Source organism: Eumetopias jubatus, unplaced genomic scaffold, assembly GCF_037043125.1.
Source record: "Eumetopias jubatus isolate StellerSeaLion01/CBP00866 unplaced genomic scaffold, mEumJub1_p1.0 scaffold_1, whole genome shotgun sequence".
Classification (NCBI taxonomy): Eukaryota; Metazoa; Chordata; class Mammalia; order Carnivora; family Otariidae; genus Eumetopias; species Eumetopias jubatus.
This window is the reverse complement of record NW_028274807.1, coordinates 93,040,218-93,062,703: the sequence shown is the minus strand read 5'-3', so window position 1 is coordinate 93,062,703 and position 22,486 is coordinate 93,040,218. Positions and strand designations below refer to the sequence as shown.

Sequence of the window (22,486 nt, the reverse complement as noted above, 5' to 3'; positions counted from 1 at the left end):
AGTTCCAACATATGTCACAACTTACGTGGTTGTTCATCATGTATTTTTGTCAGTTGTCGTCTACTTCTGACCAGCAAGATGTTTTTTCTCAGAAGTTGTGGGGGCAGGGGACGATATTTAAGCGAAAGGTCTTTGGTCTCAGCTGGGCCCAGAGGGAATTTCGGAAGCACTGTTTGAGCCAGCCCTAAGCTCACCTCCTCATCACCTCCTCATCGGGAGGCGCCTTCAGGATGGAGTCACCTGCCGTGGTCACTTCTAACCTGAGCTTTCCAACCCCAATCACCTCTGAAGAAATTTTAAAAAGGTTTATCCTTAGAGCCAGCTTAAGAAGCTTAGGACAATTTCTGGGGTCCCTACAGTATTTGCTTATCTGCTAGTTAACTGGTTTTAAGTTCCTGTAACAAGAAACAGGGCTTTATGATATTTTAAAACTGCAGGCGCTGGCCAAAAATACCTTGATTTGTTCCCCCCCTCCAATGTCATGAGCCAGTCAGTCCCCCATAGGAATAACTGACTACTAACGGATCCCTTCTCTTTTCTAGTAAAAGGAGGGGCAAGACACAGGGGGGAGGCAGAGGAGGGAGCAGGATGCCGAAGGTCCAAAGGTCTGTCTAAAACGAGAGAAGTTTGAACACAGCAGTTGAAGGGGCCCTCTAAGAAAAGGGTAGGAAAGATAACCATCCAAGAATTCACAGCTCTGCAAAGGATCAGCCTATTGACCTTGAAGGTCCAGAAACATCAGCAAGGCACAGGATATTTTTATCACGTGTGGCCAGGAATAGCCACAGATCTCATCTGCATGATTTATGAAGGTGTAAACACAACCAGTACTTTGTTACAGAATGCTAACTTGCCAGAGGTAGTGTAAAGACCCACAGTATCAAATACATGCATATACAAGTATAACAATTGGTAGGCATACATATGAACACATTTATCACTTAAATCAACTTATGTAAAGGCAAGGTAAAACTGTTGGGAATTTCAAATTTGAAAAAGCAACCTAAACAATCCTTTGCATTCATTTTTAAACTAGCACGTATTTGAAAAAAAAAATTTCTTTGGCATCTACATTATATTTTTAGACTTGAAAAAAAGTGCTTGAACTATAAATTCTAATTTTCCAAAGGTAAAAAATTGAGTCCCAAGGACGTGAAGTGTCCCAAACTTTGTTGATATAGTTTCTGGATAAGGAACAACTTTATACCTTGAGAATGACAATGGCAGTTGGAATATACGGAGCCAACTGTTTATTTTTAGCCACAAGAAACCACTGGAAAGGCTCAATGATCAGTGGTTACCATGTCTAAGGAGAAAGAGTCTGAGTCAGCATGCAGCATTCAAGGAATGAGGGAAGTTAGTTGCATCTTGTATTTGATTTCTGGTGCTCAAATTTCTCAGTATGTATGCAAGGTCTGCTGGAGAATTTTTCCTGTTAGGAGTAAATCATTACATGTCCATTCTGGCCAGGGACCCGCTCACAGAAACTAACCTTATTAAGGCTGTAAGAAATGTTTGACTCTGCTCGTCAGAATGTTACACCCAAAGAGAAGAACGTGGGGAGGGAATGGGAAAGCAAGCTTTCAGAGGAGTAAAAATAGGAGAAGAAAATAAAATACTAGCCTTAGAGGATTTATGATTAAACAACTTGAGAGTTGAGGATTTTGAGAAGCACAACTTAAATGGAACACAGACTTTAGCTCAGAATTCATCTAGAACAGGAATCGGAGGTTTGTGTAGCCCAATAGCAGAATAACTTTGGGCACACAGAAGTCTTCCTTCTGTTAAGGTGAAAAGCAGTCTAAGCACAATTCAAATGAAATTCACTGCAATCAAAGAAGAAATCATTTATACATTCTTGGCACAGAGTCACCCATCAATTCATAAAAATGGCTCTTTTAAAGCTGAACTCAGGTCCTATTGCAATGTATTAAATTAGGAATGGCTTTCACTCTGTACCTAAGTAGCATATTCTGTCTCTACAGGTCATGCAATAGGGCAGCTCTGAGTCTGGGAGCCTGTTTACAATCACTCCTCCTAATATTTTAGGCACGCCTTCTCTAATTACCAAAGTTAGCCTTTCAAAAATTTCTATTCACAAATAATAAGATTCAGTCACTTCTTCAGACAAATGACCTAGGTTCTACATATATGAAGAAGGGAGTTCTTTAGTTACGTAAGTGACAAATACTGATCAAGACAAGGCGGAAAAAAGGAAAGAAAAGAAAAAGAAAGTCTCATTTCTGCTACATAGAACTCAAAAAAGAGAAATGTTATAAATTGTTCAAAAGAGTCAGCTACAGGTCACTTGAATTTTTAATAATGCTATCTGCAGCACCTCATATTTGTCTTAAAACAACCAAAAATGCAAGCGGGCCTGAGCTTTTGTCAGACAAGATGCCACAGCAAATGTAAACTACACTCGACCTTGGTTTGGGGACTGTGGCCAACATTACTGCAGATTCCAGAAAAGCTCTCTCATGGGTACACCTCAGTATCTCGTTCCCAGATGACATTATGCAGGAGCTGGACAAGTAACGTCAATGCATGAAGTTGAGCATGTCTGGAAGCCAACAGAGAGCACCGGGACCTCTGGTCCAAACTGGAGTAAGGCATGTGCTCTCCAAACAGCAATCACATCCTGCTGCTACTGGGGATTTCAGGCCCAGCATTTCCACATCATCCTGTTTTTCAAAACTTTTCAAGATATCCAGACTTTTATGTGAAACTATTTGATTTTTTTCTAATGTTGGCATAATTAAAACACCACTGCTTATGTGAATCAAACTAAATACATTCACCTGGACAGTATTTAACCTCTGCGCTGCCAGTTTGAAAACCCAGACCTACTCTAACATTGCTTTTTTTTTTAGATTTTTATTTATTTATTTGAGAGAGAGAGAGAATGAGCAGGGGGAGGGGCAGAGGCAGAGGGAGAAGCAGGTTCCCTGTTGAGCAGAGAGCCTGACGTGGGGCTCACTGAGGACTCTGGGATCATGATCTGAGCCGAAGGCAGACGCTTAACCAACTGAGCCACCCAGGTGCCCCTGCCATTTTTTTTTTCTTTAAGTTACCATTTTTATGAGGAAGAAACCAAATGTCAGAGATGCTGCCTCTGCCAATACTAGAACCCAGGTCTCTGGATTTCAGGTCAGGTTTCAGCCCATTGCTACAATGTTTGTCCCCAAAATGCATACCCCATAATTTGTTAACTCTTACCTCTGCAAGGCTACACTGTTGCAATCTAAAGAATGGCTTATCAAGACCTTGCAGTACAGTAATCTGCTGTCTTATGACCACCCTGCATTTCCAAAGCTAGTCAGAAATTTATTCTTTTTGTAAGATATTCTAGTCCTGTGATTGTGGTGGTATCAGAAGAGACAGCAAAATGTGTGTGATTTCGCTTTCTAATGTCAGAGAAATTGGTGTGCCTAATGGATGCTTCTTGTCCCTCACTCCCAGTGCCTGAATGGTATGCAGCAGAACGGAGAGTTGCTCCCCACCGAGGCGAGGTGGAATGAGATGGCAATGTCGTGTGACAGAGCTTACTTGTTTCCAAGAGATCAGAATCTTTATTGAAAGAGCTCCCTTTTTTGATTTCCGGTTCTGGCCCTCAGCAGTTGATAAAGTAGAATTACTTAGCCATTATCAGAAGTAGTTGTATTTCCGCAAAGAGATGGTACTAAACAAGTTTATCTCTACAACAAGACGATAGAATTCGCACAGATTATAATTCAATCAGACACCTAAAACAGCACACGTATTGGCTGGTAGGCTATGTGCAAAACCTCCAGTCATAACAAAAGAAATAACTGGGGAATATTTCACGTAGTCTGAATACTGGGAATGAATGTTAGCAAGTGCTGCTTTGGGTGGCTACAGGTTATGTCTGTATATAATTCACAGTAACATTTTTATATGCATGTAATCTTAACAGGATGCTATTAGTCCAAAGAGCCAACTATCTGTGACCTTTGCAATTGTTTGCTAAAACATTCCTGGAAGGTTTAATGTACTCTTCAAAGCATATTTCCTAGACTTTGCATCAGTCTTATTAGTAACTAACTGGTCCTGCTACCCTCTTTGAAAACTGGGGAACTGAGGAATGAAGAAGGTTAAAGGTGAAGTCAAAATAATTGAAACCCAAAGCCTCAATCCTATTTGGAATACCAAATTTTGGTATTAGAACTATTTCTCACAACTTAAAAAAAGAAGAGTGTAGAACTCAGGAGCTCGATTCTTGCATCGGTCAGCCTGGGGTTAGCTAATACACTGGCTTTATCCCCCACCAGCTGGGAGACCCTGGGCAGATTTCTTAACTTCTCTGAGCCAAATTTCCTTATCTGTAAAGTGGGAATAATGATAATATCTAATTTGTATAGTGGTTGTAAAGATCTAATGAAATAATATAAGGCAAAAAAAAAAAAAAACCCACAATACTTGGCATGTGATAAGCAAGCAATAAATATCACCTGCTATTGTTATTATTAACAGGGAATGGCTCAAATTCAGTGAGTCAGAGGCCTTGGAATAACTACACACTATCATATTCTACAATCAAGTTCCCACCAATATTGTAATCTAGTATTAATTTCCTAATTATTATGTTTTAATTCTGCCTTTACTTTTCCAAGTTCCCCCTTAGTTTGTTGTCAAATAGAAAGAGCATAACTAGAAAAAGAAGATGCTCTTGCCCTCAGGAGCATTTCACGGCTTCGTATTCTCATCTCCAGTGACACAGAAGCTAACGGACGATTAGGGACATGGGCATGGACAGAACAGTCCTCTGCAGGAGCACCAACAGATAAATGCTAGGTCCTGTGTCTTCCAAGCAGAATGTGGGGCCTGTAATATTTAATTGCAGATGGGAAAATGGAATGTGAAGGCCTGGGTCCTCCCATGGGGCCTGGGTTTGGGAGGGATCACTACTTGCAGATCTCCCTTTGCCAACTTCAGGAAGGGGATTAGCTTGCTAAAACAGTCTCCTAACTGGCCTCCTTGCTTCTGCTCTGGCCTCCATCTGGTCTAATCTCAACCGAGCAATGAGAGGGACCCCTTACCTATGTGGATCAGTTTCCATCCCTCCATGTTCAAAACCCTCCAGTGGCCCTTCACCTCACTCAGAGTAAAAGCTGACATTTTTCCCATGGTCTGTAAGGCTCTGCACGATCTGGTCCCACGTCTCCCCATATTTCTGGTCACACTGCTCCCATTGTTATTCTTGGAAAACACCAGGCTTGGAATGCCCTTCCTCGAGTTATCTACAATGGGGCTTCCCCTGGTTGCAGCCCTATTAACCTCGCCCTGCTCTACGAGGCACTGATCAGCTTCCAGCATCCTCTGCAGTTTTCTTACTAATTATGGTTATTGTCTGTGGTCTGTAGTAGGAATGTAAGCTACAGGTAAGTAGGGGCTTTCTTCAGTTTTGTTCACTGATATAGCTTAAGTGCCCAGGAGAGTGCCATGTGCCTAGCAAGAGCTTGATATATATTTGTTGGATGAATGAATGGATCGATGGTGAATGAATAAGTGAACATATACACATGCAGATAGTCGAGTCCCAGCAACCACAGCTGTCTTCATGGGAGGAGCAACTGGCCAGGGTGAGAACTGGTGGGCAGCAACTGGTTCCCAAGAGTACAAAACCTCCTGTTCCACACCATGCAGTTGCGAATAGGCATGCTGCTTTCTCCCAGTGCCAATTGGAAAACGGACTGTAGGTTTCACTTATTTAAAAAAACAAAACAACAACAACAAAAAAAACCAAAAAAAAACTTCCAGTGCCTTTCACAGAACTTCAGGCCAAGCTAAATTGTCACAATTCAGGATGCCTGTATTCTGGCTCTGCATTCATCCATTAATGAGCTTTGAGGTCCTGGGAAAGTCAATTAACTTCATGGGAACCCAGCAAAATAAAAGACAACTAATTTTCTTTCCAACTTAAAAAATCACAGCATTAGGAAAAGGGTAAAAACCAGTCAATCCCTGCTTGACCACTCTTCTCTTTTCTTCAGCCAATGATTTCCAAATAAATACCCAGATTTTAACAACTCACTCTCACAAGAAAACCGACGACCCGATCTGGCCCATCTCACAAAAGAAATGATATTAATAGTTGGGTGTAACTCAGCTTGTATTCCCGCAGGTGATTCCTGAAGGTGGTGGTTCCAAAGCTACATTAGTGCTTTCTTTTAATTGGAAATCATGCCCCTGACCAAACCAACCACCTCTCTCCAGATAGCACTAGAATAGCTATCATTGTCCATTTCTTATCTGCTGAAGCTTATGGCAATATGGGGTCATTGTTAAAAAGCTAGATTCTTGATGACATAGAAGTCCTTTAGGAACACAGAGATATTCCAACTTGCGTCCTCTCATCATTTCTGTTGAACCTATAGGTCACAGATAAAATGAGCTCTACAGGTACCTGTAGCAATCTGCTTTGTACCAACAATATTAGCAACCAAGTTTGTGGGAATGATAATCACTTTCCTTTACAAACCAACTATTTTGTCAGCATCATCTGCCCAGCACCTCCCTAGCACTGAGGACACAGATGCATACAACACAATCTTTGTACTCAGAGAGCTATCCATGAGGAGCAAAGACAGCCCCATAAAAAGCAATTAAAAAAAGAAGGAACAGAAGTGGCTCTGATATTCAAGTTAAGAGAAAGTTTAGAAGAAAAAAAAGCAGACATAAAAAAGAAAAAAGTTTCAAAAATTAAATTCCTGAAATGACTACCCAGATACAAATATCTTCAACTCCATTGGTATATATTATTCTAGACATCCCCACCATTTATATATAGAGATGGATAGATACATTTTTTCTTTTTCTTCCTTTTTTTGACAAAAATGAAAATGTGCTTTATCTAATCTAAACCCCATTATAATAGTTAATTGTTTACCCATTGTAAATATAAATCTACAGCATTTTAACTAGCTGATGTTTCCTTCTATAGTGTCCTTTAATGGATTTACTTTAAGCAATTCCTTATTGGTTAACTTCTGCATACATCTTTATGTAGTTACACAAATATTTATTTATATGTGTGTGTGTGTGTGTGAGAGAGAGACAGAGAGAGAGAGACAAAGAGAGAGAGAGCATGTTTATCCATATGTATTCCAATTGCCCTTGAGTAAAGATAGAGTACAAACCTCCAACCTTCATTTCCATAAGCAGTGGGTGTGAGTGTCCATTCTGGGTAAATCATTTAAAAAAAATCTTTGCCAATCTACAAGTTAAGGAATGGTATTTAATTTTTGTTTTCTTTTGCATTTATGTTGTTGGTATGATTCTATTTTAAGAACATCTTTACAGGTAATTGATATTTCTTACTTTTTTAATCATCTTGTTCTTAACTCAATCTTTCTCTTAGTTTCATATTTTACTATTGATTTATAAAAACTCCCCATCTCTAAAGGCTACTAAATTCTTTCTCATCATATACCAAATGGATATTTTTTCCTAAATCAGTTGTTTATCAGTTGTTTTGTTTATTATGGTTTTTTTGTAATGGGAAATGTTAAGAAATGTATACAGGCAAGTTCATCAAAATTCTGTTTTGTGGATATGCTCTTGCATATACGCCCTCATATCTTTCTTTAGTATTATGTGGTTACATCTATTTTCTCCTACTACTTTTACATTTTTAATTTTCAAATTTATATCTACTTTTAAGAGGCCATGATTAAAATCTTACTATAACTCTTTCAGAAATCACATAAAAATATATAAAATCAATGTGATCATAAAAAGAGGGTTTATTTACCCAAAAGTACTTTTTTAAATTTTAAATTTATAGATGGGACTTATAGGGAAAAAAATAACCAGCAGTTCTTTTCACTACCAAAGATTGTAGTAGTCAATTATCAAATGACATGAAAATCTTGTTATTTTTCTGAGCTTACATTATTATATTCTTTTTGGTCACCAACTCTGGTTCACTGTGTATATTTTACCTTGTCAACTGGACCACAGATATCTTTTGCATTAAGACAGTAGACTGAGATTCTTTGATAAATTATCCATGAAATAGTAGTCATGGGATCCACATAATTTAGTATATAATTTGGCATATAGTAAGCTCTGTCTAATTAAATAAATTTTCTGTGCCAGACACATATTAAGAACTCTAGAAAATGAATAAGATGATAAGTGGTTAAAAGGGTATTTTTTAGAGTAATTAATCCAACAGCAACATATGGGATGAACAGAGATTCAAGAAAGAGAGAGATGGATAGATCAAGTAGAAGTCCACTGCAAAAACTAGGCTTCCACTGAGTGGACTGAGGGCCTAAGAATAAATAAAAGTTTCATGGACAGTAATCAGGAAGGTGAGAAGAAGAGCAATCTGAGCAGGGAAGGGAGGGGAGTAGTGGTTTTGGTATCAGACATACTGAATCTACTTTCAGTGGAACAGACTGTCAAAGATACAGGACGGGGGCACATAGCTAACTGGATAGGAAAGCAACCTCTAAGAGTACTTATACAGTATCAGACTGGGTCAGGTATTTCACTCACAGACTTGGAATTTAAATTTCAGTCATCCACACATTAGTTATAGGCAAGGAAAAAGACTCCAAGAGCTTGGTTAGATCATTGCTCTGCCATTTCAACTACAAATACCTTAGGGCAATTTACTTACCATCTTTGTAAGCCCAAGTTTTGTCATCTAAGAAATGAGGAAATAATAATGTCTCCCTCAAAGAGCTGGAATAAATGATATAATACACAAAAAGCAAATAGCATGATGCCTAAAATACAATAAAAACTCAATAAACGGGGGCACCTGGGTGGCTCAGTCGGTTAAGCATCTGTCTTCGGCTCAGGTCATGATCCCAGGGTCCTGGGATCGAGCCCCACATCAGGCTCCTGGCTCAGCGAGGAGCCTGCTTCTCCCTCTCCCTCTGCTTCTCCCCCTGTTCATACTTTTTTTTCTCTCTCTCTCTCTGTATCTCTGTGTCTCAAATGAATAAATAAAAAATCTTAAAAAAAAAAAAAACCCAAAACTCAATAAACGTAGTAACTAGTGGAAAAACCAGAGACCTTAACAACTTGCTCTAAGGGTGGTTCACATTAAGGGATAAAAAATAAAGATACTTAAAAGATGGAGGGGCGCCTAGGTGGCTCAGTCTGTTAGACGTCTGACCCTTGGTTTTGGCTGAGGTCATGATCTCAGGGTCAAGAGATCGAGCCCCATGTCAGTCTCCAAGCTCAGTGTAGAGTCTGCCTAAGATTCTCTCTCTCCTTCTCCCTCTGCCCCTCCCCCAACTTGTCCATGCACGAACTCTCTTTCTCTGTCTCTAAGTAAATAAATAAAATCTTAAAAAACAAGATACTTAAAAGATGGAGAGGTATTAGTGAAATGGGAAAGAACCTTGAAAACACAATGTTATGGAAATCATGGGGCTAAGAGTTTCAAAGAAGGAGTTAATTAATCCAAAATGAGGATAGAGAGATGAACCCTTTGGCCCTGGTTGTTCTTCATGTAAGAAACAAATTTGGATAGCACTACATACCCAAAGTTGGTCATCCATGCCTGGTGGGTTCTTTTTGATAAAAGCACCATAGTATGTAGCAATATTTCGGTGATGAGAATATTTCTTCAACATGTTAATTTCTTGTTTGATTTCTTCCTCTTCATCCTGCATTGGAATAAAAATATTCTGTCATGAAAATCCATTGTCTTTAGTAGGATTCTGTTTTTTATCACCATCTATATCAACTATGTAATAAATTCTTCCTTAAGTTCTTTCTTCTGTGGTGATAAACAAGCATAATTATTAAGTAACTTGACTTTCTCTCTTGACTACAAAGAAAAAAATTACAAGACAACAAAGTGGCAATCTAAGAGGGTCTTCTGTTTGTACAGCAAACAGGCATAGCATGCAACCTGCTAGAAAAGAAGATCTCATCCTTTCACCTGGAAAAGATCAAGGTAGACAGACTATTGAGATAAAATTCACTCCCGGCTTCTGGGAACTATGTCCACTGACTACCTACAACTGATCATATCCAGTATAGGAAAGATTGGGGAAAGAAAAAAAAAATACAGGCTCTGAGATTTAAAATTTGTTAGGTTCATTTTCTTTGAAGCCTACTTTTATTGAAGTCACTGACTGAAGATGATGAAAGTCAGATGGGAAAGGGAGTGAGGGTAGTTCCCTTGATCTGAGGAAGTTCACAAAACAGGAGTACTCATCTCACCTTCAGGAAACTAAACATAAAAAGAAAGGGGGAATGTGGTAGTGCCATGGATGTGAAAAGAGGTAACTTTCCTACAGACTAAGTTTCCTGATGTTCAGGTTTCATTCATTCTGAATTTCGATTTGGAGTCCATCAACTTGGGCCACTTTTGGAAGCCCTGGCACTACCAGTGGAGTGTGCATGTGTTCTCCCATAATTTTATTTTGATAATGTACATATTAGCTGGACTGTAAACTAGCATTTTATTTCTGAGATTGGTGGAAAAAAATTCCATCCCAGGAGAGTTGTTTTAGACGCAGCAGTAGTAACAATGATCTCTGCATGTAGGTTGTTATATCACCTTTCCCTGAAAGGCTGCCCATGCTGTGTCCCTGTCTGTCCCCTTACACCTTGAACTGCTCAGCCTCACTTCAGTGGCTACAATGTTGTGCCCTTCTGTGGTCTTCCACGGGATGTCTTCTTTCCCCTTCCTCATCTTCACATAATTTTTACTCATTATTCCTATTGAGTTCATATGACCCCCCTCAGGATGTCTTCCTTAATTCTCTCAGGCCATGTCAAGTCCCCACCTCCCCCCTCTCCCCCGCCACTATGTTTTATCCATCCCCTACACTTCACATGCCTGCCATATTTGTTGATCCCGGCATGGAGATGTGTCATAATTGCTGTTTTACTTGACTGTCTTCTCCATGGATTGTAAGCCCTCCTCTGCCTTCAGGTCTCTGTTCCAGAGTCCCTTCCCCAGCAAAGCTCCCTGATCTGTCTGACTTGGTTCGAGCCTCGTGGATCATCACGTGTGTCTCCCTTTGTAGCACCTTTCCACATTTATCCCTCCGACCATTTGATTAAACGCTCTCTTCCCCATCAGTCCATAATAACTCTAAACACAGGAATGGTGCCTGCTTTTGCACCTTGTAACATGCCCAAGCACCAGGCAAAGTGCCTGTGAAGAAACATGAATGAAAGAATGAACACCTGCAAAGGGCGAGCTGCTTACAGCAGCATTAGCGGGGCTTGAAAAGAAATGGTAAGAATGAGATAAGAAGAATGGTGAAACGCTGACATTTCCTGACCACGCAAAAGTAAGTTTTAGTGAAAAACAATGGAGATTTGCCAACCTAGGAGAACGAAACATGTTACACGTCACATGGCTTAACAAAATCGAAGACTAGGTGATTTCAAAATAGAATATAAGACTGGGGAGAGGTGCTGTGCTGAGGAGAAGCATGTGGCCCTCAAGGTGCGGAGAGGAGTCCAGGAGGGAGGGGCTGGGATGGAGGCTGGGGGAGGGGATGGCATACTGCTGACCTGCCCCTATCAGAAACTACCCTGCAGCTATCAGAAACTACCTACGCCTTCACCGTTGGCCTGGGGAGAGAATGACCTTTACAGACCTTCCACTTGGCGAAGGGTCCCCACAGCACGCCTCAGATGTCTTACTATGGTGCATATTGACCTATTTTAAACCTACCATGTGGGGCCAAATAATTGTGGATGAATGCGGGATGTGAGCAGATGTATGTCAGGGAAGCCTAAACAGAAGGGGAGAAAACAGACCTGAGGGTTTCTGTGGGCAGCCTGGTATCGACAGCTGCTTCCATTAAAGAGGCAACTACATGAGACAATAAAACACCCCTCCCTCTCCCACGGCAGCCTGCCAGTCTCACCTTCAGTCATTTTAGCGACAAGTTGGTTCTACAAGCATTCCTGCAGGCCTCCTAGGTTCTCAACAGGATGGAGGGTGATGTGGGAGAATCCATGGCGGGGCGGGGGGGGGGGGTCTTTAAAAAGCTTACTGTACTATTACGAAAATGAGGCTTTATGAAACAGTTAAGTAGCAGTATAATTCAATATATATTTAAACCCAAAATAAATAGTACTGGAGATCAGAATGAAGGCAGTGTGCTCTCCATCACTTTGCAAAGGTAAACTGAGGCAATATGAAAATGAAGAAAGCATATGCACTGAGTCAAAAAAATGAGGGTGGGCAGGTGGGGTGTATGTTCTCTTTGGGCTCCACGATCTCAGGAAAGTAACCTACCTTTTACCACCTCAGTTTTCTCTTTTATAATTAGATACAGATTTTATAATAGTATTTTATTATATGCCCCAGTCTTTTGCGATATTTGAATGAAGTATGTAAAAGTTATAAAGTGTAATAGAAAATAAGCATTATTATTAATATTGTCAACCAAAAAATAAATAAGTAACAAGGGTGGAAGAGCAGGAATAAAAGTATCTTGAATTTTAGTTTAAATTGCACGGTTTCCACATCCAATTACGGAACCACTGTGGGTCATGGTTACGTAGCTCTAGCACAGAACCTTGATCTTGATCTTATAGGACCTTGTAAGTGGGCATGCATTTTATTAGGCCACTATTTATACCAATTTCTAGTCTAGCGCAGTGGTGGCAGAAAGTTAGTCAGTGGCATTGAAAGGGACGCACTGACTAGTAACTACAACGACTTATTTAACCACTCGACAAGCAGTCTACCCTCTCACAACATGGCTATTGAAAAGCACGAGTTATAATGCTTTCGAAAAGACAAAGACAACAACAGAGGCTAGAGTTAGATTACAAAGTTATAAGAGAAGGATGTCTTCTGTTTTGTAAATGGATTATTTTCCTGTCTTAAGAATTAAGCAAAAGGATCAAGCCCACCGGGAAATTAATGACCTCTGGGTCATAATGACAAACAAAGTAATGGTACCAAATTGTCACAAATTTTAAAAGGGACTAGTTTTAATAAGCCAAGTCCAGTACACTAGGAAGAACCATTACTTCAGTTATGAGACTTCAAAATCTAGTCCAAGCTGATTCATTATGTACCCTCAAACATTGCATATGGACTCTCTAAATATCAGTTATGTGAATGAAAATAAGAGTATCTATTTAAACCACCTCTCAGGCTTAGAAATTATCAAGTGTTTATTAAACATAGCTTTATTATCAAAATAAAGACTGTGTTTTTCTCAAGATCATGGGAATCTATTTATTGCTTAGACGTGGCGGGGGGGGTGGAAAGGCCGTGATATTTGGCAGCCTCCCTCATGAAGAGATGGGAGTCCATTTCCTCTGCTTGTCTCTGGGCTCGGCCATGTGACTTGCTTTGGCCAATGGGACATTAGCAAATGTGATGTAGCAGAAGCTGGAAAATTACTTGTGCACTGGGGCTAGCTCTCTCTTATTGCTTACAGAAGAACCTTCTGTGTGAGAAGCCAGGACTGGCCTCCTGGCAAACCATGTGAGAGAAAGTGGTTTTCAAATGCAAAGAAATGGATGCTTCCAGGAGATGCTTTTAAGCCACTGACTACCTCTGATGATGATATCATATAATGATATGATACTGCGGTCAGAAAATATAGCCAAGGCCAACCTTATGTAACGTTCACTATGTACCAGAAACTGTGTATTTAATATCCAAAACAGCTCTGTGAAGTAGATGATTTAATGATCCCATATAAGTGAGGAAAATGAATTTCAGAGAGGTTAAGTAACCCCCCAAGTTCATTCGTATATTAAATGTTAGAGCTAAGACTCAAAGGGAGATTCATCTGACTCCAAAGCCATGCTCTTAATTCTATACTGAAAACTCCTAGACAGAAGAACAGTTACCCATGGTGATAAAACTAAAGCTGCTAATCAGGAAGGAAGTGTCTGGGAGCATTTTAAGCCAGGGATGAAGAGAAACCTGTCTTTGGTCCTCCAATTAAAGAAACTCGTGAGCACACAATAGTATTTGTTTATGAATGATATCAGGGGATAAAGGAGAGATTTTAAGTTGCATATTTAAGACACAGGGAATATACTTTAAGCATCTACAATATGCTTGGATTGAAAAGTGGAATCAATAAGATACTTAATATTAGTGTGCTCTATAACAAAGAGTTTGCCCAACATTTAGCTCTCAATCCATGGAACAAGAATAAAATTGTGTAACTCCTATAATAATCCAAGGGACTGGTCAGTTTGAACTCAGAAGAAAGTGTGAGATGTAGAGACTCATAAATGCCACTTCACCCTAGGGGTGTGGATACTGGTTGGAACCGCCTCTGCCGCCCTCCATAGCACTTGCTGGTGTAAGGCAGGTGTTTATGTTAACTTCCCCATCCTTCTCAACTTCACTGTTGACAGAACATGACACAAAGTTGAAGATAATTTATTGTTAAAGAATCACAGGCATTAGAATGTGAAGGGATTATTGACATTTCCTAGGATGTAATTTTAAAATGTTTTAAAATAATTTGTAATAGTGAAATTCCTTCCTCCAGTAGAAATTTTATTCGGGATGGCAACATAGAGCATCAACAAAAACTGGATTTTTAAAATCAGTAACATTTATTTTTATGAGTTTAACTATGTCATATCTCGTTACAAAATTAATCAGTGACAACAAAGAAGCTGTTTTAGTGAATACAAAATTAGAGTTTTTGAAAGCAATACAAAGTCACATATCAGCTTCAATATCTCATTAATTTTCAGTTTTGTTTTGTTTCCAAAGGAGAGAGAAAACCTACATTCCTAAGATAAGTAATTGAAAATTTCTCTTTTTAAAGGGAAGGCTTTGAAATTTCAGTGGAAATTCTTCTTACTGAATGAAATTCTGCACACGAATGGAGGAACCTAGCAGTATAAATTAGGAGGTTGCCATATTCCAGTGTTTGTTGGTATATAGCATACAATTTGAGGTTTGTTTTTTTATCACAGTTTATTAAATATGAAAATGTACTAAAAATTAAATGATAATTAAGCATGTATGGATCTCCTCACATTACCTCAAGGTGAGGTTATAGACCTATAAATTATACTTTTACAGATCAAAGGAAACAGACCCAGAATGAGTCTGAATTCTGAAGGCCTTGTAGGAGTTACCCATTTGGGAAGAGAGAAAAGCGTGATGCGGTGTGACTAAGGAGGGAACTGTTTTTCTAGCAGAAAACGAGTGATTGCCAAGGCCCTATAGCCGGAAGGGGTGTGGCATGTTGCCTCCTACAGGGATTGTTGGTACCGCCGAGAGAAAAAGGAAAAATGTCCGCAAGAGACACTAATAATAATAATAATACACACTGAACATAGCATTCTACATATTGTTCTCAAATGCTTTCTTTATAAATAACTCTGCTCACCTCTCACACAAACTTTATGAGAGAAGGGGTATCAGCCACAAGGTGAGGTTAAGCAACATGCCCAGGGTACGGGAGCCCTGAAGTGTCAAAACTAGGATATCCCCAGATGCAAGTGCCAATCTGCAGTGCTGCCCTTGACCGTGAGGCTAACCTGTTCTCTCCTGCTGGGAAATGCTTTTCCTCCGAGAAACAGCTAATGCAGCCCGATGTGTCTTTTTCTCACACCCAAGCCTCCACTGATGATGACTCCCAAGAAAAACCATGAATTAAAAACAAAAAACAAAACAAAACAAAACCCCATGCTCAAGTAACCCAGAAGTAAATGACTTCTACCCCTCGTAGTGTTGTCACTAACTTGCCTGAAGTCTGCCATAAATGAAGTGGCTTATAATGCCCTTAAGCCACCTCTCTGATATGTTGTACTTGCACATCCAGGCCATACACCCAGTGTGCATGCACATGTGTGGAGACCTAGACACACATAAGCCACCAAGAGGGGTATATATAATCTGTAGGCAAGATAGGAGGAGACACGTAAGTGCACATGTAGTGGGCAGCTCAGCTTGTTCATTTTTAGAACTCTAGAAGCTTTCCAAGTTCTACATGCTCTATACCATACAGAACTGAAGCACTAAATACCTCCCCAAAGGTAGAGGGTATTATGGAGACAAAAATAACATTTGTTTATCTTTGTTAAAAGTTCTCATCATGTGCTTTATCAGACAGTCTGTCTTTTAAAGACACCTACCCAAAGAGCCCCAGAGGAGTCCCAAAGAGGTGTGTTCAGAAGGGTCTCTGCAGCAGAAGGGCCTGCAGTGGGGATTCCCAGGCATTGTTGAACCCACCGGAGGGTCAGACTCCTACAGCTGAGAATGCCCTTCTCCCAGCCCTACCAATGCAGAACCGAGATCTACTCATCCTTGGATCTCATGTAGCTGTCACTTTATCGGAAAACATACGAGCTGCCCAGATAGATAAGTTTCCTCTTAAATCCTCTCTTAATACTCTCTGCACACTCCTTAAAAGTTCACCAGAACTGTGATTCAGTCATTGTTCAACTGTTTGTTAAGTGTCTTTCATGCATGCTGGAATGTAAGATTCCAGAAGACAGTGTGCGTGTCTCTTCTCACCACCGTCACTCTAGAACATAACACACCCGTCCACTCCTAAATGAATGAATGATTATGGCTTCAGTCTTCAGCTTCTGGAGGAATCTAGCCACACATTCTCTCCTAGATCCTGCTCTATACTCTCTCCTAGATCCTGCTCTATACTAAGTCATTTTGTATATGCTCGGGGTGAGCCTAACATCATTTGGGGGAAGACTAATAACTCTGTAACTGAAGCTTATGACCAGGCTCCAGCTCTCTTTGAGGAGTAAAGAAGTGGTTTCCCAGGAGCCTCTGGTAGAGGGTTTGCCCATAGTTAATGGGTTCAGTGAATGTTTGCTGGTGAAGACAGGGCTGAGTCAAACTATTTACACTATTAATGAGTAGCTAACCCAGGTATGGAGCGTAGTTCCTAGCACAGGCTGCCATCCCCACACTCTCATCTACTAATGACAGAAGTTCAAGGCACTCTCTAGAATCCTCTTTCCATTCATACTGCTTGCCCCATTCAGGTACTCACTGTATCTTTCCAGGACTAATCATCAGAATCATTTTTTGAGGACCTGTTATGTGCCGGGCACTACATATTATATCATTTTAGCCTCAACAGAAGTTGGTGATGTTTGTATTTCCACCTAACAGATAAGAAAAATGAGACTCAGCAAGGTTAAGAAAGCTGCCCAAGGTCACAGTCAGTAAGGAGGATGTGATCTCAGCTCTACCTGAGACTGCAGGCCAAGCTCTAGTGGTATGCCCTCATCTTTCATTCCTGTAACTGGGCTGTGGTGGGGGGACACACCCTAACTGGCTGAATTTGAATTCCAACTCTGCCATTTGCTATCTGTGGGGCTTGGGCAAGTTACTCAGGTTCTTCCTGCCCTCAGTTACTCATTTGTAAAATGAACATAGTAGCAGTGTCCACTAATGGGAGTTGTTTTGAGGATTAAATGAGCTAACATATGGTTAACAAAGTACAACAGTGCTTGGCATAGGATAAGTACTCAGCCATTTTTATTTTGACTATGGTTGTTGTTGTTGTTATTACTATTATTAATAATGTTATGTTCTGTGCTACTCGTCACTCCACCGAATGGTCTCTCTTTGGGAGGGAGGAACCAAATATGCTTGGAGCATGTATCCCCTGACTCTTCCAAACAACCCAAGATGAAAAGATTTTTTTTTCTTTTTGTCCAATTTCAGCAAACATTCACTGAACCCATTAACTATGGGCAAAGCCCTCTACCCGAGGCTCCTGGGAGACTACTTCTTTACTCCTCAAAGAGAGCTGGAGCCTGGTCATAAGCTTCAGTTACAGGAATTCAGTAAGCAAGACAGAAATGGGAACTCATTACTCAGCCATCAGAAAAGATGAATACCCAACTTTTACATCAACATGGATGGGACTGGAGGAGATTATGCCAAGTGAAATAAGTCAAACAGAGAAAGTCAGTTATCATATGGTTTCACTTATCTGTGAAACATAAGGAACAGCATGGAGGACATTAGGAGAAGGAAGGGAAAAATGAAGGAGGGGAAATCGGAGGGGGATACGAACCATGAGAGACTGTGGACTCTGAGAAACAAACTGAGGGTTCCAGGGGGGAGGGGGGAGGGGGGATGGGTTAGCCTGGTGATGGGTATTAGAGAGGGCATGTACTGCATGGAGCACTGGGTGTTATACGCAAACAACGGATCGTGGATCACCACATCAAAAACTAATGATGTATTGTATGGTGACTAACATAACATAATAAAATTTAAAAAAAAGAAAAAGAAAAAAGAAATGGGAACTCAGTCAAGCAGGGTTTAAAATGGATCCTCCTAGGAGGCAAACGTTTAGTAAATGCTTATTGAATAAATTAATGGAAAAATTCACACTAAATTAAACACTAAATGCCCTTCTGTCTTAATTGGAGACCAACAGCAATGTGGTAGAGAGGATGGACTTCAAGGATAGAGTTAAACTGCTCAAGCTGAGACAGCCACCCCACCATGTTCATGTTACATCGAGCAGGATACTTAATATGCCCGGTCTTCTCATCTCTGTAATGGTGCTGTTAATGGAAGCTGTTTTGTAGGTTGCTGAAAGGATTAAATAATCAATATATAGAAAGGAGTTAAAAGAGTTCTGGCTCATAATAATCACTCCACCAATGTTAGTTACCATTATTATTACTTTTGGCTAAAACATAACAAAGGTCCTTGGAGAGGCACTTAAAGACCAAATCGGTTTTAAGCACATCCACTACAACAATATTTACTATCGTAGTGTTGTAATTTTCCTGGTTTTGCCTACTCAACCACTTTCCCACCCTATTCTCAAGTATCTCTTGTGCTTTCCTTTAAGGAATCATCCTTTCCAACCCTTAGTCCCTATAGGTTCCAGGGCCGGGTACCCCATCCAGATATGGAGGAAGGAAAACAAGGGTTGGTTCAGGACTGGGGACATGACCCAAGCTGTGCCACTGATATTCAGACTGGCACTTTGCTGGGACTAACAATAATGAAGTAATCAGAAAGTGAACCTGGAGCTGTTGGTGGGGAAGAAAACAGAGCCCAGCAACAGAGAGAGATGAAGTTCCTAATCACATCATGTGACTTCTAATAAATTCCATTTTCAGCTTCATTTGGTTTGAGTGTGGCTTTGGTACTACGACCCAAAGGGTCCTGAGTAATAAGATCAGAACCAATCACTGTAAAGGTGAAACCCTATGATATTAAGTTATCATCTCCTTAAGTCCTGTGTGGGCTTCAAGGTATCATTGTAAAAGGACTAGTTTACACCAGGAATTTTTCTCCGAATGAAAATGAAGATTATTTGTAGGGTTATCAGAGAACCATAGTCTCTCTACATATGGTGGCCAGGAAGCAGGGAATATAAAACCCCAGAAAAGTGCCCCTCCGACTTTCACACATCTGAAGTTCCTTGAGGGGCTTGTAGAAAAGGCAGGTTCAGAGGCTCCGCCCAGAAATTCTACAGCAGGTCTAGTAATCTGCGTTTCTCATGAATACCACCGGAGGGCTGACAGTTCACAGAAGCTGGTAGTCCACTTTGAGAAACACTACCCGAGAGGGCCCAATTTTGTTTAGATATTGTAGGCAAATCTAGAGTACACAAACCCAGCTGGGAAGGAATCCCCAGAAAGCTGCGAAATGAAGAAATTCTCATAATTATTTCAGGAACTAAAACAACTTCAAAGACTGAGTCTGAGTTGAAGTACTAATTCTGAAGCAAATATTGGCAAATTTGGAAGTGTCTCAGCTCTAAAACCGGAAGAGCAGAAGCATTATATCCAGTTCTTTCTGTGGCTAGTTTCTATTAAGAAAAAAAAAGAGGAAGTGGTGTAGAGTAAAAACAATAATCTAAAAATTGATTTCATGCTTATGGTTTTATCAATTTCATTACAATAAACTATAGTAACTGCAGTAGATCACTGCAAACAATTAACAAAGACGACCTTTGAGAATTCATCTCCGTTTTTAACAGAGCAGCTATAATGAGCACAATTATAATAATTGGTAAGAAGCTTTTGCAGCATTTCATAATACACAAAAGACAACATGGCAAAATGAAATAGATTGTTTTCCGAGGCTACCACACAAATTTCACAAAGGAAATCTTATGCTGACTGTAATGTGTAAGGGGGTGACACAAAAGTCATTTGATGCTGTATCAGACAACATGGGAAATAGAAAACTATCTCCTGATGTGATGTTCATATTTATCTTTGTTAAGGGTCAGTGATTACAAAATAGTCAGTGATGTGCGTAAATCAGGGAAACTACCCAGCCCTTTCAACAAGGGTTCCCTAAGAAAATCAAGTCCAAGTACCATAAAGCATCCACTGTATGCAGTGGACTGACTCTCCTATGTACTGGCAACAGCCTTGGCTCTGTACCATCCTCTGGAGGATTGAGAAAAGAGTCTCTCTGCAGAGCTTCGCTCTCTTTTGGAACCCAGTTTAGAGAGGCTAATTGATACTCTTTAAACCGAAAATACATATGCTGGGATAAATAGCTGCGCTGATTCCAAAGCAAGGTGGTCCAACAATAGTAAGTGATTCTTGAAGCAACTTAAAGTCTCAAAAATAGAATCAGAAACTATGACAGTAATATTCAGTGCTCTCAAGTCCTACTTTATGCATCAACATACAACTTTGAGCACTGAGATTAGTGATGTCAGTGGAAATCACTATATTCCACAGAACCGCACAACAGAACTTTATAGCATGAATGTCTTGGAATGTCCAAACCCAGTAACCGTTAAATTGCCAAGTGTATCACATTATGTGGAGATCTTATACAATCCAAGGAAAATAGAGTATTATGACTTTGGCAGAACTGCAAAATAAATTCTGATTTGTTTTGTGGTAAAAACTTTGTAAAAGGTTTTCATATTTATAATGGGTTTCTGCGTAGAGATTGATAGTACCTGATCTTGATTTTTTTGTGTCAGATCTGCTAACTGATCACACCAATATCCATTCTCCCTCCACGTCTAACAGAAAGCAGATTTTTAACTGCACCTATTGGGAGAATAAAAGACTGTATTTCCCGGTTTCCTTTGCAGCTAGGTAGAGCCAATGACAGCAGAAGTTAAATAGAAATGTTGTATACAAGTAGGAAAGATTTTAGTGGAAGGAGCTCTTTTCTGTACCCTTCTGCTTCCACCCACTCTCTCCCCTTTTCTTGCTACCGAAGAATGTGATCCATGGAAATCTGACAACCACCTTCAGCTTTGAGTGTGGAAGCCACTCCACCACATTGTTGCCATACATCCCTGGCCTATAGATTCCAGACTCCCTTAACATGAGAGAGCAAGACACTTCCTTCGTGCTTGAGCCTTTGTGATTTTGCGTTTTCTGTTTCAAGTGGCAGAACCTAAATGTAATTAATAAAATATACATGCAGTTTCTTATTCAGTAAAGGCCAGGTGAATTAATAAACTAATAGGGATCAAATATTTGAACTGGTTCGCAACCTCTGAAATTTGAATAATGTATTTATTTGTATTTATAGATCAAAATGTATTTACTGTATTTATTTATCAAATACAAATAAAAGGAAGTAGTACTTTAGTGCCAATAAATATGGGAATAATTTTTTGCTGGTGAAAAATATATATAATTTAAAGACAAATTCAGATCAATAATAAGTAAGGAAAGGAAGTCAGTACAATGTGTGGTATAAATGAACATTAGTGAAATTAGTATTATGGGAGACAGGGTACCATATAATATATACTTATCAAAGGTAACAGACTGGGCCAGAAAAGACATGGACTGAAATCTGACAAGCAGATATATTGTGTGCCTTTTTTAATCTGTATGTTGGTTCTTGATATCTTTGTGTGATTCATTCATTCTATGTCTATTTACATTGAATAAACCACTTCCGGGCTGAATGGAAGACTTTGGTCTTTTAGCTTTTATGTACGGCAGGTAGACATCTTAGAAAAATCCCCAGAACAACAGAAAATTATTAACATGCTTTTGATGTCCAGTGAGTCCTTTCAAGTCTCATTTTTGCTCTATACTCTCAAAAAGGCATTAAAATATTTTAAATAGATCTAGCAAAAAGGATTGAAAGCATGAGATTTTATTTAAAATAAAGTCTATTCCTCAGATTGCTTTTGATCATCCAGGCAGAAATTTTATTTCAGTGTTGTTCCATAATAATAAGAATTTTTGGTCGTTGGGATTATTTGGCCAATATTTTGGAGGAGGGAAGATATTCATGTGAAATAGCCTAATCAAACTGCAGTAGCTACCCAAACTTTATCTACTCCAGTATTAGGTTGACCTTTGGGAAAACTGCTAAGACCCATGTCTTCTGTGTAATCTCAGTATTATTCTTTTAATACCTTCAAATCCGTGTTCTGTCTTCATATGCAAATATCCATGGTTGTGTTTATGTAAATTTTCAACACACATTATTCACTCTAACTACATAAGGCAGTGGGTAGGTATCTAATTTAATTAGAGTGATTTATCCATGGTCTTCTCGGTCAGCTGTTCGATACTCTTAACTGCTTTA

The 22,486-nt window shown here is 39.7% G+C and overlaps 1 protein-coding gene across 2 annotated transcripts in view; it reads right to left on the bottom strand.

Moving 5' to 3' along the window:
- The window catches only part of TNIK (TRAF2 and NCK interacting kinase), a 382,067-nt gene that overhangs the window by 131,424 nt on the left and 228,157 nt on the right, over window positions 1-22,486 (bottom strand). For both annotated transcript variants that reach the window (XM_028100807.2, XM_028100808.2), the window contains exon 4: window positions 9,525-9,650. In XM_028100807.2, coding sequence (XP_027956608.1) covers window positions 9,525-9,650 — 126 coding nt within the window. The remainder of the gene's footprint in view (window positions 1-9,524; window positions 9,651-22,486) is intronic.